The sequence below is a fragment of the Geotrypetes seraphini genome, chromosome 1, assembly GCF_902459505.1.
Source record: "Geotrypetes seraphini chromosome 1, aGeoSer1.1, whole genome shotgun sequence".
Lineage (NCBI taxonomy): Eukaryota > Metazoa > Chordata > Amphibia > Gymnophiona > Dermophiidae > Geotrypetes > Geotrypetes seraphini.
The window spans coordinates 385,606,365-385,621,150 of NC_047084.1; the positions used below are offsets into that span (position 1 = coordinate 385,606,365).

At 44.3% G+C, this 14,786-nt stretch overlaps 1 protein-coding gene across 5 annotated transcripts in view; it reads right to left on the minus strand.

The window, feature by feature from the left end:
- The window catches only part of GAK (cyclin G associated kinase), a 652,499-nt gene that overhangs the window by 54,775 nt on the left and 582,938 nt on the right, over positions 1-14,786 (minus strand). For 4 of the 5 annotated variants that reach the window (XM_033916747.1, XM_033916757.1, XM_033916736.1 and 1 more), the window contains one exon: positions 7,952-8,089. The exons of the other annotated variant lie outside the window; for it this stretch is intronic. In XM_033916747.1, the coding sequence (XP_033772638.1) occupies positions 7,952-8,089 (138 nt within the window). The remainder of the gene's footprint in view (positions 1-7,951; positions 8,090-14,786) is intronic. 5 annotated transcript variants of the gene reach the window in all.

The following is a 14,786-nucleotide window of genomic DNA, read 5'->3' on the forward strand; positions in this document are numbered from 1 at the left end:
AAATCTCTGTAACATTGGATGATGTAATGGGTCAATTTGACAAACTGAAAAGTAGAAAATTGTCTGAACTGGACGGTATACATCCCAGAGTGCTGACAAAACTGAAAAGGAACATGCAGAGCTATTGTTAGTAATTTGTAGTTTTTCTCTAAAATCTATCATAGTACCAGAAGACTGGAGGATGGCCAATGGGATGGCAATATTATAAAGGACTCCAGAGGTGATCTGGAAATTTATACACCAGTGAGATTGACGTCGGTGTCAGGAAAAATGGTAACGATTATTATAAAAAAACAAAATTGCATCTAAATAAGCATGAATTAATAAGAAAGCCAACAAGGATTTAGCAAAGAGAAATTCTGCCTCACCAATCTAATGTATTTCTTTGAAGAGGTGAATTGGTTGATGTTGTATATTTGGATTTTCAAGGCATTTGACAAAGGACCTCATGAAAGACTTCTGCAGAAATTAGAAAGTCATGGGATGGGAGGTAAAGCACAGTTACTTACCGTAACAGGTGTTATCCAGGGACAGCAGGCAGCTATTCTCACATATGGGTGACATCATCAACGTAGCCCGGATGCGGATGCCTCACAAGCAGACTTGCTTGAAGAAACTCGAAGTTGCAAGTCGCCCACACCACGCATGTGCCTTCCCGCCCAGCACACGGCACGTCTCCTCAGTTCAGAGAGCTAGCAGAGAAGCCAACCAGGGGTGGTGGGTGGGTTGTGAGAATAGCTGCCTGCTATCTTTGGATAATACCTGTTATGGTAAGTAACTGTGCTTTATCCCAGGACAAGCAGGCAGGTATTCTCACATATGGGTGAACTCCAAGCTAACAAGAATGGGATGGTGGGAGTGTTGGCAATTTAGGAGAATAAATTTTGTAATACTGTTTGGCCAAACTGTTCATCCCGTCTGGAGAAAGTATCCAGACAATAGTGAGAAGTGAAGGTATAAACCAGGACCAAATAGCAGCTCTACAAATTTCCTCAATAGGTGTAGATCTGAGGAAAGCTACTGAAGCTGCCATAGCTCTGACTTTATAGGCTCTGACTTTACTGTGAAGGGATAATCCAGCCTGGGCATAGCAGAAAGAGATACAAGCCACCATCCAATTGGAGATGGTACGCTTAGAAATAGGATGCCCCAACATATTTGGGTTGAAGGAAAAAAAAGTTGAGGAGTTCTGTGTGGTTTGGTGCGTTCCAAATAGAAGGCCAAAGCACGTTTACAGTCCAGAGTATGAAGGGCTGATTCTCCAGGGTGAGAATGAGGCTTTGGAAAAAACACTGGAAGTACAATGGATTGGTTGAGATGAAATTTCGAGACTACTTTAGGTAGGAATTTAGGATGAGTACGAAGAACCACTTTGTCATGATGGAACACCGTGAATGGTGGGTCAGCAACTAAAGCTTGCAGCTCACTGACTCGTCGAGCAGTAGTGAGGGCAATGAGAAACACCACTTTCTAAGTGAGATACTTCAGATGAGCCTTGTCAATTGGTTCAAACGGAGGCTTCATGAATTGAGTAAGGACAACATTGAGGTCCCAAACCACAGGAGGCGGTCTGAGAGGAGGTTTGACATTGAACAGTCCTTTCATGAATCTGGAAACCACCGGATGAGCAGAGAGTGTTTTCCCTTCAATAAGCTGATGGAAAGCCACAATTGCACTGAGATGGACTCATATAGATGTAGACTTGAGGCCAGAATTAGATAAGTGCAAAAGGTAGTCCAAAACAGAAGATAAGGAGGAATGCTGAGGCTCCTTATGATGAGAAAAACACCATTTTTGGTGATAGCATTGTCTAGTGGTAGGCTTCCTAGAAGCTTCTAAAATATCTCTTACAGATTGAGAAAACTGAAGAGGAGTTATGTTGAGAGGTACCAAGCTATCAGGTGTAGAGACTGAAGGTTGGGATGAAGCAGAGATCCTTGACTCTGTGTAAGCAGAGAAGGAAAAACTGGTAGAAGGTATGGCTGAGTTGAAGTAGAAGGGAGTTGAAGTAGAAGGGAGTACCAAGGCTGGCTCGGCCACCGAGGAGCTATCAGAATCATGGTGGCATGATCGTTGTTCAACTTGACGAGTCTTGAGAATAAGAGGGAATGGAGGGAATGCATACAGGAAGCGAATCATCCATTCCAGTAGAAAAGCATCTGCCTCGAGGTGGTGAGGAGCAGAACTGTGGCAGTTTGTAGTTGTGGGGAGCCGCGTGAAAAAATGAGATAAAGAGGGGAAGAATGGAGTGTCCATTCATGAGGTTGCAGTAGACGACTCAAGTTGTCCATCAAGCAATTATTTGCCCCTTGAATGTAGACAGCTTTGAGGAAGGTGTTGTGGTGGATTTCCCAGTCCCAAACCTCCAGAGCTTCTTGACAAAGGGAGGCAGACCCTGTCCCTCCCTTTTTGTTGACATAATACATGGCGATTTGGTTGTCCGTCCGAAGGAGGACTACTTTGTTGTGAAGCAGATGTTGAAAAGCATGGAGAGTTTTGAGGATTGCTCTGAGTTCCAACTGATTGATGTGAGACTGACCATCCGTACTGGTCCAGTGGCCTTGAGTACGGAGACCATTCTAGATGAGCGCCCCAAGCGTAGGTCGAGGAATCTGTTGTGAGGGGGGGGGGGTGATTGAAACAGCAAGCCTTTGGAGAGATTGGAAGAGAGCATCCACCAGCGGAGAGACTGTCTCAAGGAAGGAGTGACTGCAATGTGTCGAGAGTGGGTCGCATGCCACTGAGAGGCCAGGGTCCACTGAGGAATTCTGAGGTGAAGTCTGGCAAAAGGAGAAATGGGTACTGTGGAAGCCATGTGACCTAGGAGTACCATCATGTGTCTCACTGAGATTGAAGAGCGGAAATACACTGCATGACAGAGCTGAAGGAGAGCTTCCAGACGTTGTTGTGGAAGTAATGCTCTTAGTTGGACAGTGCCCAGAATAGCTCCGATGAATTGTAGATTCTGAAAGGGCTGAAGTTGAGATTTGGGAAAGTTGATTTCAAATCCCAAACTTTGTAGAAACCACGTAGTCCGTTAGGTCGCTACAATAACCCCCTGAGATGTGGAATCCTTGATGAGCCAGTCGTCTAGGTAGGGAAATACCTGAAGACCATGGTTCCTTAGAGCTGCTGCTACCACCACCAGGCACTTGGTGAACACTCTGGGAGATGAAGCCAGGCCAAATGGTAGCACTTTGTATTGATAATGCAGATTCCCCACCCTAAATCTGAGATATTGATGGGAGGCCGGATGAATGGGAATATGAGTATAAGCCTCCTTGAGATCCAGAGAGCATAACCAGTTGTTCTGATCTAGAAGGGGATAAAGGGACGCCAGGAACAACATACAAAATTTTTCTTTGACTAAAAATTTGTTGAGAGCCCTGAGATCCAGAATGAGTCTCAGATCGACCGTCTTCTTCGGAATGAGGAAGGAACGGGAGTAAAACTCCCTGTTCTGCTGTTCCAAAGGAACTGGCTCGATGGCATGGAGACGAAGGAGAGCTTGAGCTTCCTGAAGAAGAAGGCGATCTGGGATGGACTGGAAGGATACTCTCTTGGAGGAAGCTCTGGTGGAACCCGAGTGAAACGAAGAGAGTATCCTTCCCTGATGATTGACAATACCCAGAGGTTGGATGTAATTGTCTCCCATCAGTGATAAAAATGACGGAGGCAACCTCCTATAGGGGGGAAGAATGGACAGAGACAGAACAGTGGAGGTTATGCTCTGTTTTAAACAGTCAAAAAGGCTGCGCAGCCTTAGGTATAGCAGAAGATTGAGATTTCTGTTGCTTCTGATTCTGCTGTTTGTTGGGAGGCGGACGAGTGTAAGGGGCCGCTCTCGGAGCAAAACTCCTCTGGAAAATTGGAGGAAGTCATGTAGGCTTGGCAGGAGCTGGTTTAGGCTTTGGTCTGACAATGGAAGCAAAAGATTTTTCATGTTCAGACAATTTCTTGGTGGCTGCCTCGATAGATTCATCAAAGAGGTCATTGCCTGCACAAAGAATATTAGCCAAGTGGTCCTGAAGATTAGGGTCCATGTGAATGGTGCGAAGCCAGGCCAGGTGGCGCATTGCTACAGAACAAGCAGTCACCCTGGCGGACAACTTGAAGGCATCATAAGAAGACTGGAGAAGATGTAATCTGAGTTGTGACAGAGTAGCTATGACTTCTTGAAATTCGAAGTGCTGTGTATCTAAATAGCTGAGAAATTTAGGAAGAAGATCAATGAGGAACTTGAAATAAGTGACAAAATGAAAATTATAATTGAGGACTTTGGAGGACATCATAGCATTTTGGTAAAGGCGACGTCCAAACTTGTCCATGGTTTTCCCTTCCCTTCCAGGAGGGATGGTAGCATAAACACTGGAAGGATGGGATCTTTTCAAGGAGGACTCCACAAGCAGGGATTGGTGAGACAACTGTGAATTCTAAAATCCTTTGCAATGCAGAGTTCTATACCTGGAGTCCAATTTGCCTGGAAGAGCAGGAATTGCATAAGGAGTCTCCAGGCATCGTGTAAAAGTCTGAGACAAAAGCTTGTGAAGAGGAAGCTTAAGTGACTCTGCAGGAGGTTGAGGGAGATGCATGACTCTGAGGTACTCCTTAGAGTATTTAGAACCTGCATCCAACTGAAGTTCCAGGTCAGCAGCCATCTGGCGAAGAACAGAAAGATAGTTGATCCACTAATGCCCTGCCTTGAGAGGGACTCGAGGACCTCGAGGCAGCCTGAGTCGAAGATGAGGCCTCGGCGGGAAAATAGTCTTCAAAGGAATACGGAGACTGGGACGAAGCAATAGAAGCCGCTGAGTCCTTGAGGTCTGGAAGCGGAGACCTCGATCGATCGAGGAGTCGGTGGTCTGGAAGAGCTGGAAGGTGTAGATCGAGGCTTAGTTGAAGAAGGATGCTCTTTGGAAGAAGAGCTATGCCTGCAAGTATGCCTCGAGGAAGGTCTCGATCGACGAGAGTGGTGCTTGGAAGGTCTCGAGGATCAAGAAGCCTTTGCCCCGAAGATGGAAGCAGACATTGCCACCAAGGATTGAATAGGGCTAGAAGCTGTAGATCGAAGCTCATGAGGCTTGGTGGAGGAATCTCGAGGCACTCCCAAAGACTCTTCTCCTTGGAACCAAAATCCCTTAATATACTTATACATTCACTTATCATCTCTAAGCTAGACTATTGTAACTCATTACTGCTAAATATTACTCAAAAAGAAAAGAAACAGCTACAGATTATTCAAAATCTTGCCGTTAAATTAATTCACAATGGGAAAAAATATGACCATGTATCCCCCTTTCTGGTTGCCTCACATTGGCTTCCCATCAATCATCGCATCATCTTCAAAATTCTACTTTTGGTATTTAAAACTTTATCCACAAACGAACCGCAATTCATAAACAGGGTACTTATTCCATACAACTCTTCTCGCTCCCTTCGCTCATCAACCCAAGGTCTTTTAGTAGTCCCTTCTTTGAAAGTGATCGGCACAAGACGACACGATATATTTTCAGTAGTAGCTCCTCAAACCTGGAATTCTCTCCCCCAATATATTAGAGACGAAAAAGATATTAGCCGTTTCAAAATTAATTTAAAAACCCTTCTATTCAAAGATGCGTTTACCTCCTATATGGAATAATTGCAGTGCAGCAGTCCTTTATAATTAAAAAAAAAACACCCTTCCAAATGTTTTTTTCCTTTCGTGTTTCTCTCTTTTTAAAATGATTAATATTGTAAACTGATTCCTTCTTCCCTTCCATCCAGTTGAGTCTGTTGGTCTGTAGGTCCAACCCCCTTTTTTTTGGATTTGTTATTATTATTATTACCTTGTATCTTAACATATGTTCAAATTTGGATTTTATTGTAATTCGCTTAATATTTTATTTGTTATTATTATTTTGTATTTTAACGTATGTTCAAATTTGGATTTTAATGTAAATCGCTTAGTATTTTACGTATAAGCGATTCATCAAATTTCGAATAAACTTGAAACTTGAAACTATGGAGTGTGAGGATTCCTGTCGAGGCACTTGCAAAGAATCTACTCCTTGCTTAGAGTGCATGGATGCCAGACCAGACACTCGCAAAGACTCTGCTCCCTGCATAGAGTGTGAAGGTTCAGCCTGAGGCATAGGAAGAGGCTCGACCCTGCGGGAGTCTGAAGAATGCCCAGGCTGGATTAGAGTAGCTAGCTTCTGTCCCATTTTGGTTAGGAACTGAACAAATTGCTGCTCTAACATGGTCTGGAAGGAAGCCGGCAAGGATGGATCCGCATCTGAAACCTTGCTAAGGCTGGAGGTTCCATAGTGGCAGTGGAAATGTGCTTCGACTTGGAAGTCTTAGCAAGCTTGAGGACCACCGCTGGAACTTTCTGCTGAGCTATCTGACCTGAGGATCCAGGAGAAGATATAGCAGGTGTACTCAAGGAAAGAGCCGCCGCAAACGAGGAAGGTTTGATGAGGCTCGAAGTCGGAGTCGTGGAGGCAGGAGGGCCCTCAATAGAAGGTGGAACCGAGGCCGCTTTCAAAGTCGAGGCTGTGGCTGAAGAGTCCATCCCGAAAAGTTTCTCCACTAAATCTGACGATGTTTAAGGGCTCGAGGTTGAAGAGTAGCACAGTGCTCGCACGACTTCGGTTGATGTTTCGGCCCAAGGAAATTGAGGCACTGATGGTGTGGGTCCGTGAGGAAAATCGCACGCTGGCACTGGCTACACTTCTTGAAGCCCATTGCTGGCCGGGACATAGGAGGAAAAATAGCCGCAGCAAAGTCAAAGCCCATGGGCTGCGGCCGAGCGGCCTGCCCCACCAGTCGAACGGAAAATAATAATTTTTTTTTTTTAAAACTAAAAATAAAGAAAAGATCACAATGATTCATGAAAAAAATAACACAAACCGCGGTGAGAGAAGGCACGAAGTAACAAAGTTAAATGCAGAGAGTCAAAGACGGACTTCTCAGCTCCGCAGAAAACTGAGGAGACTCGCTCTGTGCTGGGCAGGAAGGCACTCGCGAATGCGCGGTGCGGCTGACTCGAAACTTCTAAGTTTCTTCAAGCAAGTCTGCTTGCGAGGCTGTCCACATCTGCGCTCCGTGGATGACGTCACCCATATGTGAGAATAAGCTGCCTGCTTATCTTGGGATAATGCCAGTTAACTAATGGCTATAATAATAAATCAGGCAAATCTTGAAAAAAATTTAAAAATCAACATACACATTTTAAATTGAACACATGCCTCTATAGGCAACCATTACTGATGTTTTAAGTACATATGTGTAATTGAAATCATCCCTAAAGTATAATCCTCAAGGAGTCCCAAAGGGTGACCCCACCACCTGGGAAGCAAATAAACTTGCCAACAAATCAAGAGCGGTAAGCACACATACCTAGCGAACCTCTGACTCACCAGCCATGGTAAGGAATCAGTGGGTCTATCAATCTCCTCTGCATATGTTCCTTTCAGAACCTATAACCTTGGGTCAAAGTTGTGGCATAGGGCAGCCTACCTGAATTTGACATCCTAGTTGCAGTAAGCAAAGCTCCATAGGGAAAGGCTCAGAGCACTGGAAGGGCCAAGCTGCTCATGTTAAACTTGAAGAAAGTATAATTACTTATCTCCAAGAGCAGACAGAGGCCAGAAGACTAGTATCTCTAATACACAGGCCATGGACTGTGTCCTGCTGAGCTAGGCCTGCCTCAAAGAATCCTGTTGCACCCGTCCAAACTGTATCACCTGCTGGAGGCAGGGAAATACTAATAAGTTCCAGGGTTGAATCACTCCTTATACTGGTGATGATATAACTGAACTGTCAGTGCTCCCTGGCTACATCTGCTAGTAGGCCATCTGGACTGATCTAGTAGGATACGGAAATAAATTTATCATACTTGATATTTATATTATGAATTTAATATAGACTCTGCTGCAACAAAAATAAAAAACAGAACTTCATCAAATACCTTCAAATGGTGACTTGTGAGGTTGAGGTGTGGCTATACTTGTAGTACTTGTAGAAGCTGCCCAGGATTCCCACCCACTCAAAAGATCTGGTTGACTTGCAGAAGAAACAATTTTAGGTGACTCAGTTGTTAGATAGCCTGCAAAAAATGTACACGTATGACTATCAGCCATAAAAAATAAGCATTTGGGAAAACAAGAGAGGAAAAGAGGACATTTCTCTGGGTAAGTGAACAGAATTTTGCTCTGTGCTTTGGTAATTTAAAGAGAAATAGTAGGTTAATTGATAAAGACAGTTTGAATTTAAAAACAGCAAAGTCCACAGTACAAAAGCCTTTTCCCATAGTTTTAAGCTTTAACTTTTTGGCAGAGATAGAAACTTAACTGTCATAGCATAAAGCATTAACAGATAGTCTCTAGAAGGCACAGCAGGGCCTAGCTGGAACCGATGGTCCTAGCCCCCAGATGCTGGCCCATCGGTCCCAGCAGGGAAAGGAGCTCTCCTCCATCTTGCCTGCTCCTTACGCAACCGGAACGCTCCAAGCAGCGGAAAGCCTCAATCCCAAGGCCCCACATCAGCAGGACCCTAAGGCTCAACAAAATAATTGGCTATAGGACTCTACTCCAAGATGTCGGCCCATCGGTCCTAGCAGGGTAAGGAACTCTCTTCCATCTTGCCTGCTCCTTACTCCACCAGAACACTCCACACGGTGAAAAGCCCTGCTCCCAAGAACTGGCATGCCAAAGGGCCCTTTGTGTGCAAATTCTGGATCAATACTGCAAGCCCATCTAAAAGGGTAATATGAGAAAGATGTCAGCACTCCAGTTAACACCAGGGTAAGAAGAAGAAAGCCTGCCATTTTGTCCCTCCATACCCCACAGGACTGTTCCAGCATCCTCATTGCCGAAGGATACCATGCTCACACACCATTTCAGCCCCTCCTCAGCCCTTCGTACGGACAGAGGAGGATCGAGCGTGCAACTCTGTCCAAACCCTTCCACAAGAAGGGCTGAATCACACAGAACACCCGGAGCCCACAATGTTAACCAGCAGAGAAAGCTGCAGGTGGCCACAATGGATATCATGTCCTTAGCTCTAGGGTCACTTAGGGGACAGGTTGGTGTTTGTTGGTGCTTCGCTGGATGGCTGCCTGCTGATTGCCGGTATGTCGGAGCCAGCGGCACACGAGCGTGCTGCTGCGTGGGTGCGCACATCTTCCTGAATGGCTGCTAGAAGTTCTCGTGAGACTGCTGGCAGCCATTTAGGAAGTGGTGTGTACCCACGCAGCAGCGTGTTTGTTTGCCGTTGGCCTTGACATACCGGCAATCAGCAGGCAGCCGTCCAGCGAAGCACCAGCAACAACTACAATTAGGAAGTGTTGCGGGCCCAGACATTAGCGTACTTGTGCGCCGCTGGCCCAGGCATAATCAGCAGGCAGCCGTCCACGACCATCACAATTTAAAGGTACCGCCGGGAAGGGGGGGGGGGCTGGAACAGAATTTGAAAGACCAAAAGAACAGAAATTGCAGGAACAACATGTGAATAGTTGAACTGCCAGAATTTATAACAGACAAAGATTTGATGGCATTCTGTGATACTGAACTGCCTGATCAGTTTATCTTAGTAGGCTGTAATGGTAAAATCTTGAGTGAGAAAGCAAATTGCCCGGGTCCTGCACCAGCGGAGGAGGGAATGAGCCCGCATAGTTATTGTGTGGGCTCTGAATAAACGACAATAAAAGTCAAATTGATGAGAGTCTATACAGCACAAGAATTCATAGAAATTCATGTCCACAAACTGCTACTCTGAAGAATTCTCTGCACAAATAACATAACAAATTTTTATTTATATACCGCAAAAGCCTTTCGGTTCTATGTGGCTTACAAAAGGTGCTGGGGGGAATGTGATGGAATTTAAAGGTGCCAGGTATATATTAGTATACAATGTTTGTTCTCCTCCTCTAAATCTGGGGTGCATCTTATGGCAAGGTGCGTCTTATGGAGCAAAAAATACGGTATTTATTTCAATACTCATTCGGTCTGTAATAAGGTTCTGATCTTAAGGGACCAGATCACTAATTACCAGGCTGGTATTGTTGGCAGAACTGAATCCTGGATCCCAAAAGACGACTCCCGAGACTTAGTTGGCCAAAGTGATTCACAGCCCTAAGTCAAAAAGAGGTGGAGGTTTACTCTTATTATATAGGTAATTTATTTCCATGAAACTAATAGATAATTGTAATGATCCAGGATTAGAATATACATATGATCTGCAGCAAGAGCAAATTGGGAAATAGATAAGTCCTGATCTAAAGACCACCTGGCAAGTGGAACATAGTGGAAGATAAAATATTTAACCTGATCTCATACTGCACCATGGTTTTCACTGAGCTGATAATTATTGGGGTCCTAAATCTACACCTAGAGGACGACAATGACCCCAAAGTCCACACATTGAAGAATATACTGACCCAACTAAATTTTGATATCTTCCCTCCGGATCCTACTCACAAAGATGGTCACAGCTTGGACTTCGTCTCTACCATATCTGAAGAACTAAATTTTCCTTGAATAGATCATGTCAGTTGGAAACCAGTTATCCGGGCTCATCATCATCTCTTAACTTTCTATCTAAAGGTACCTAAAGCTAAAGTAATAACAACCAAGGTAAGGGTATTTAAGGAGAAGTAAAGTAAGATACCAGAAGAAAAGTTCTGCAATGAAGTTCTGGACCAGCTAGAACCCGTGAATGAGGATGCAGATAAGACCATAACTTCTTGCCAGTACCTCGCTATATCAGTCCTAGACAAGATAGCCCCAACTAAACTTGTAAAAGTGAAACAGAAAAGCAATTCCTGATTCACAGAACAATTAGCTTTAAGGACAAGAACAAGAAAAGTAGAGAAAAAAAAAATTTAAAAAAGGAAATTTACGTCAATTGGAGAAGAGAAATAGCACAGTTACTTATCATAACAGTTGTTATCCAGAGACAGCAGGCAGTTATTCTCAACATATGGGTGACATCATCCACGGAGCCCGGATGCTGACAGCCTCGCAAGCAGACTTGCTTGAAGAAATATAGAAGTTTCAAGTCAGCTGCATCATGCATGCACAAGTGCCTTCCTGCCCAGCACAGGGCGAGACTCCTCAGTTTAGATAACTAGCAGAGAAGCCAACCAGGGGATGTGGGTGGATTGTGAGAATAACTGCCTGCTGTCCCTGGATAACAACTGTTATGGTAAGTAACTGTGCTATATTCCAGGACAAGAAGGCAGTCTATTCTCAACATATGGGTGACCTCCAAGCTAACCAGAATGGGATGGTGGGAGCATTGGCAACTTAGGAGAATAAATTTTGTAATACTCTCTGGTCAAAATGGTCATCCCGTCTGGAGAAAGCATCCAGACAATAGTGAGAGGTGATAGTATGAACCGAGGACCAGGTAGCAGCTTTGCAAATTTCCTCAATAGGTGTACATCTGAGGAAAGCTACTAAAACTGCCATGACTGACTTTGTGGGCTGTGACTTGACTCTGTAGTTGTAGTCCAGCCTGGGCATAGCAGAAAGATATACAAGCAGCCATCCAGTTGGAGATGGTACGCTTAGAGATGGGATGTCCCAACTTGTTTGGATCAAAGAAGACCAAGGTTGAGGAGCAGTTCTGTGTGGTTTGGTGCATTCCAAGTAGAAGGCCAAAGCACGCTTGCAGTCCAGAGTATGAAGAGCTGATTCTCCAGGATGAGAATGAGGTCTTTGAAAAAACACTGAAAGTACAATAGATTGGTTGAAATGAATTTCTGAAACCACTTTAGGTAAGAATTTAGGATGAGTACGGAGGACCACCTTGTCATGATGGAAAACTGTGAAAGGTGGATCAGCAACTAATGCTGGCAGCTCACTGACTCTTAAGGTGGATCAGCAACTAATGCTGGCAGCTCACTGACTCTTCGAGCAGATCTGAGGGCAATGAGAAAAACCACTTTCCAAGTAAGATACATAAGATGAGCCGTAGATATTGGAGGCTTCATCAATTGAGCAAGAACAACACTGAGATCCCAAACAACTGGAGGCGGTTTGAGAGGTTTGACATTGAAAAGTCCTTTCATAAATCTGGAAACCACCGAATGAGCAGAGTGGTTTCCCTTCAATAAGCTGATGGAAAGCAGCAATTGCACTGAGATGGACTCGGATCGATGTAGACTTGAGGCCAAAGGTGGATAAATGCAAAAGATAATCTAGAACAGAAGATAAGGAGGAATCTTGAGGCTCCTTATCATGAGAGATGCAACACATAGAAAATCTAGTCCATTTTTGGTGGGAGCATTGTCTGGTAGCAGGCTTTCTAGAAGCCTCTAAAATGTCTCTTACAGGTTGAGAAAACTGAAGAAAAGTTATGTTAAGAGGTACCAAGCTGTCAGGTGTAGAGACTGCAGGTTGGGATGAAACAGAGATCCTTGACTCTGTGTAAGTAGAGACGGAAAAACTGGTAGAAGGTATGGCTCCCTGCTGCTGAGTTGAAGTAGAAGGGAGTACCAAGGCTGGCTCAGCCACCGAGGAGCTATCAGAATCATGGTGGCATAATCGTTGTTCAACTTGACGAGTCTTGAGAATAAGAGGGAATGGAGGGAATGCATACAGGAAGCGAATCATCCATTCCAGTAGAAAAGTATCTGCTTCGAGGCGATGAGCAGAATATATCTTGGACCAGAACTGAGGCAGTTTGCAGTTTTGGGGAGCTGCAAAGAGGTCTATCTGAGGCATTCCCCACTGTGAAAAGTTGTGATGACGAGGCGAGGAATGGAGTGTCCATTCATGAGGTTGCAGAAGACGACTCAATTTGTCCGCCAAACTTTTTATCGCCCCTTGGATGTAGACAGCTTTGAGGAAGGTGTTGTGGAGGAAGGTGTTGTGGAGGCGTGCCTCGTCCCAAACCTTCAGAGCGTCTTGACAAAGGGAGGGAGATTCCAACACCCCTGTTTGTTGACATAGTACATGGCGACTTGGTTGTCCATCCGAATGAGGACTACCTGGTCGTGAAGAAGATGATGAGAGACTGACGATCCGTACTGGTCCAGTGGCCTTGAATACGGAGACCATCGAGATGAGCCCCCCAAGCGTTGGTCAAGGAATCTGTTGTGAGGACCTTCTGATGAGGTGGCGTTTGAAACAGCAAGCCTCTGGAGAGATTGGAAAAGAGCAACCACCAGCGGAGAGACTGTCTCAGTGAAGGAATGACTGTAATGGGTCGAGAGAGTGGTTTGCAAGCCTGAGTCCACTGAGATGCCAAGATCCATTGAGGAATTCTGACGTGAAGTCTGCAAAAGGAGTCACGTGTACTGTGGAGGCCATGTGACCTAGTAGTACCATCATGTGTCTCGCTGAGATTAAAGAGTGGAAAGACACTGCATGACAGATTTGAAGAGCCTCCAGACGTTGTTGCAGAAGGAATGCTCTTAGTTGGATAGTGTCCAGAACAGCTCCGATGAATTGTAGATTCTGAAGTTGGGATTTGGGAAAGTTGATTTCGAATCCCAAGCTTTGGAGGAGCCACGTAGTCCATTGGGTCGCTATAATAATCCCCTGAGATATTGAATCTTTGATGAGTCAGTCATCTAGGTAGGTGAACACCTGAAGACCATGGTTCCTTAGAGCTGCTGCTACTACCACCAGGCACTTGGTGAACACTCTGGGAGATGAAGCCAGGCCAAAGGGTAGCACTCTGTATTGATAATGCAGATTCCCCACCCAAAATCTGAGGTTCTGACGGGAGGTTGGATGAATTGGGATGCGAGTATAAACCTCCTTGAGATCCAGAGAACATAACCAATCATTCTGATCTAGAAGGGGGTAAAGGGATGCCAGGGATAACATGCAAAATTTTTCTTTGACTAAAAATTTGTGTTTTTTTTTTTTGTAAATTCTTTATTCATTTTCAAAATTACATTAAATGAATATATATGTTCAAACACATTGACAATAAATATATCATTTTACCTTCTTTCATTTGTACAGTACATACATTTTTATCCTTCCCCCTTCCCACCCCTCCCTACCATATATTCCATAATCTTATAAAAAACATATTAATAAAATATCCCTCACCCTACCCAAATTAATTGATACATTAAAGGGAAACATTTTCAACTAATCCTTACAAAATTCTGCTAATGGTTTCCAAACATCCTGAAATTTCTTGAAATACCCTCTTTGTACTGCAATAAATCTTTCCATTTTATAAATATGGCACAAAGAGTTCCACCAAAAACTGTAATTTAGTCTCTTCCAGTCCTTCCAATTATATGTAATTTGCTGAATGGCAACCCCAGTCATTATAAGTAACAATTTATTGTTGTTTGCAGAAATCTGACTAAAAATTTGTTGAGAGCCTTGAGATCCAAAATGGGTCTCAAATCTCCTGTCTTCTTCGGAACTAGGAAGTAACGGGAGTAAAACCCCCTGCTCTCCTTGATGGCACGGAAACGAAGCAGAGCTTGAGCTTCCAGAAAAAGAAGGGCAGTCTGGGATTGATTGGAAGGATATTCTCTTGGAGGAAGCTCTGGTGGAACCTGAGTGAAATGAATAGAGTATCCTTCCCTGATTATTGACAGCACCCAAAAGTCAGATGTAATGGTCTCCTATCGGTGGTAAAAATGATGGAGCGACTTCCTAGGGGGGAAGGAAGGACAGAAGCAGAACAGATGGAGGTTATGCTCTGTTTTAGACAGTCAAAAAGGTTGCAAAGCCTTAGGTGCAGTAGAAGGCTGAGGTTTCTGTTGCTGCGTTTTCTTGGGAGGTGCTTGAGTGTAAGGAGCCGCCCTTGGAGTATAACGCTTCTGG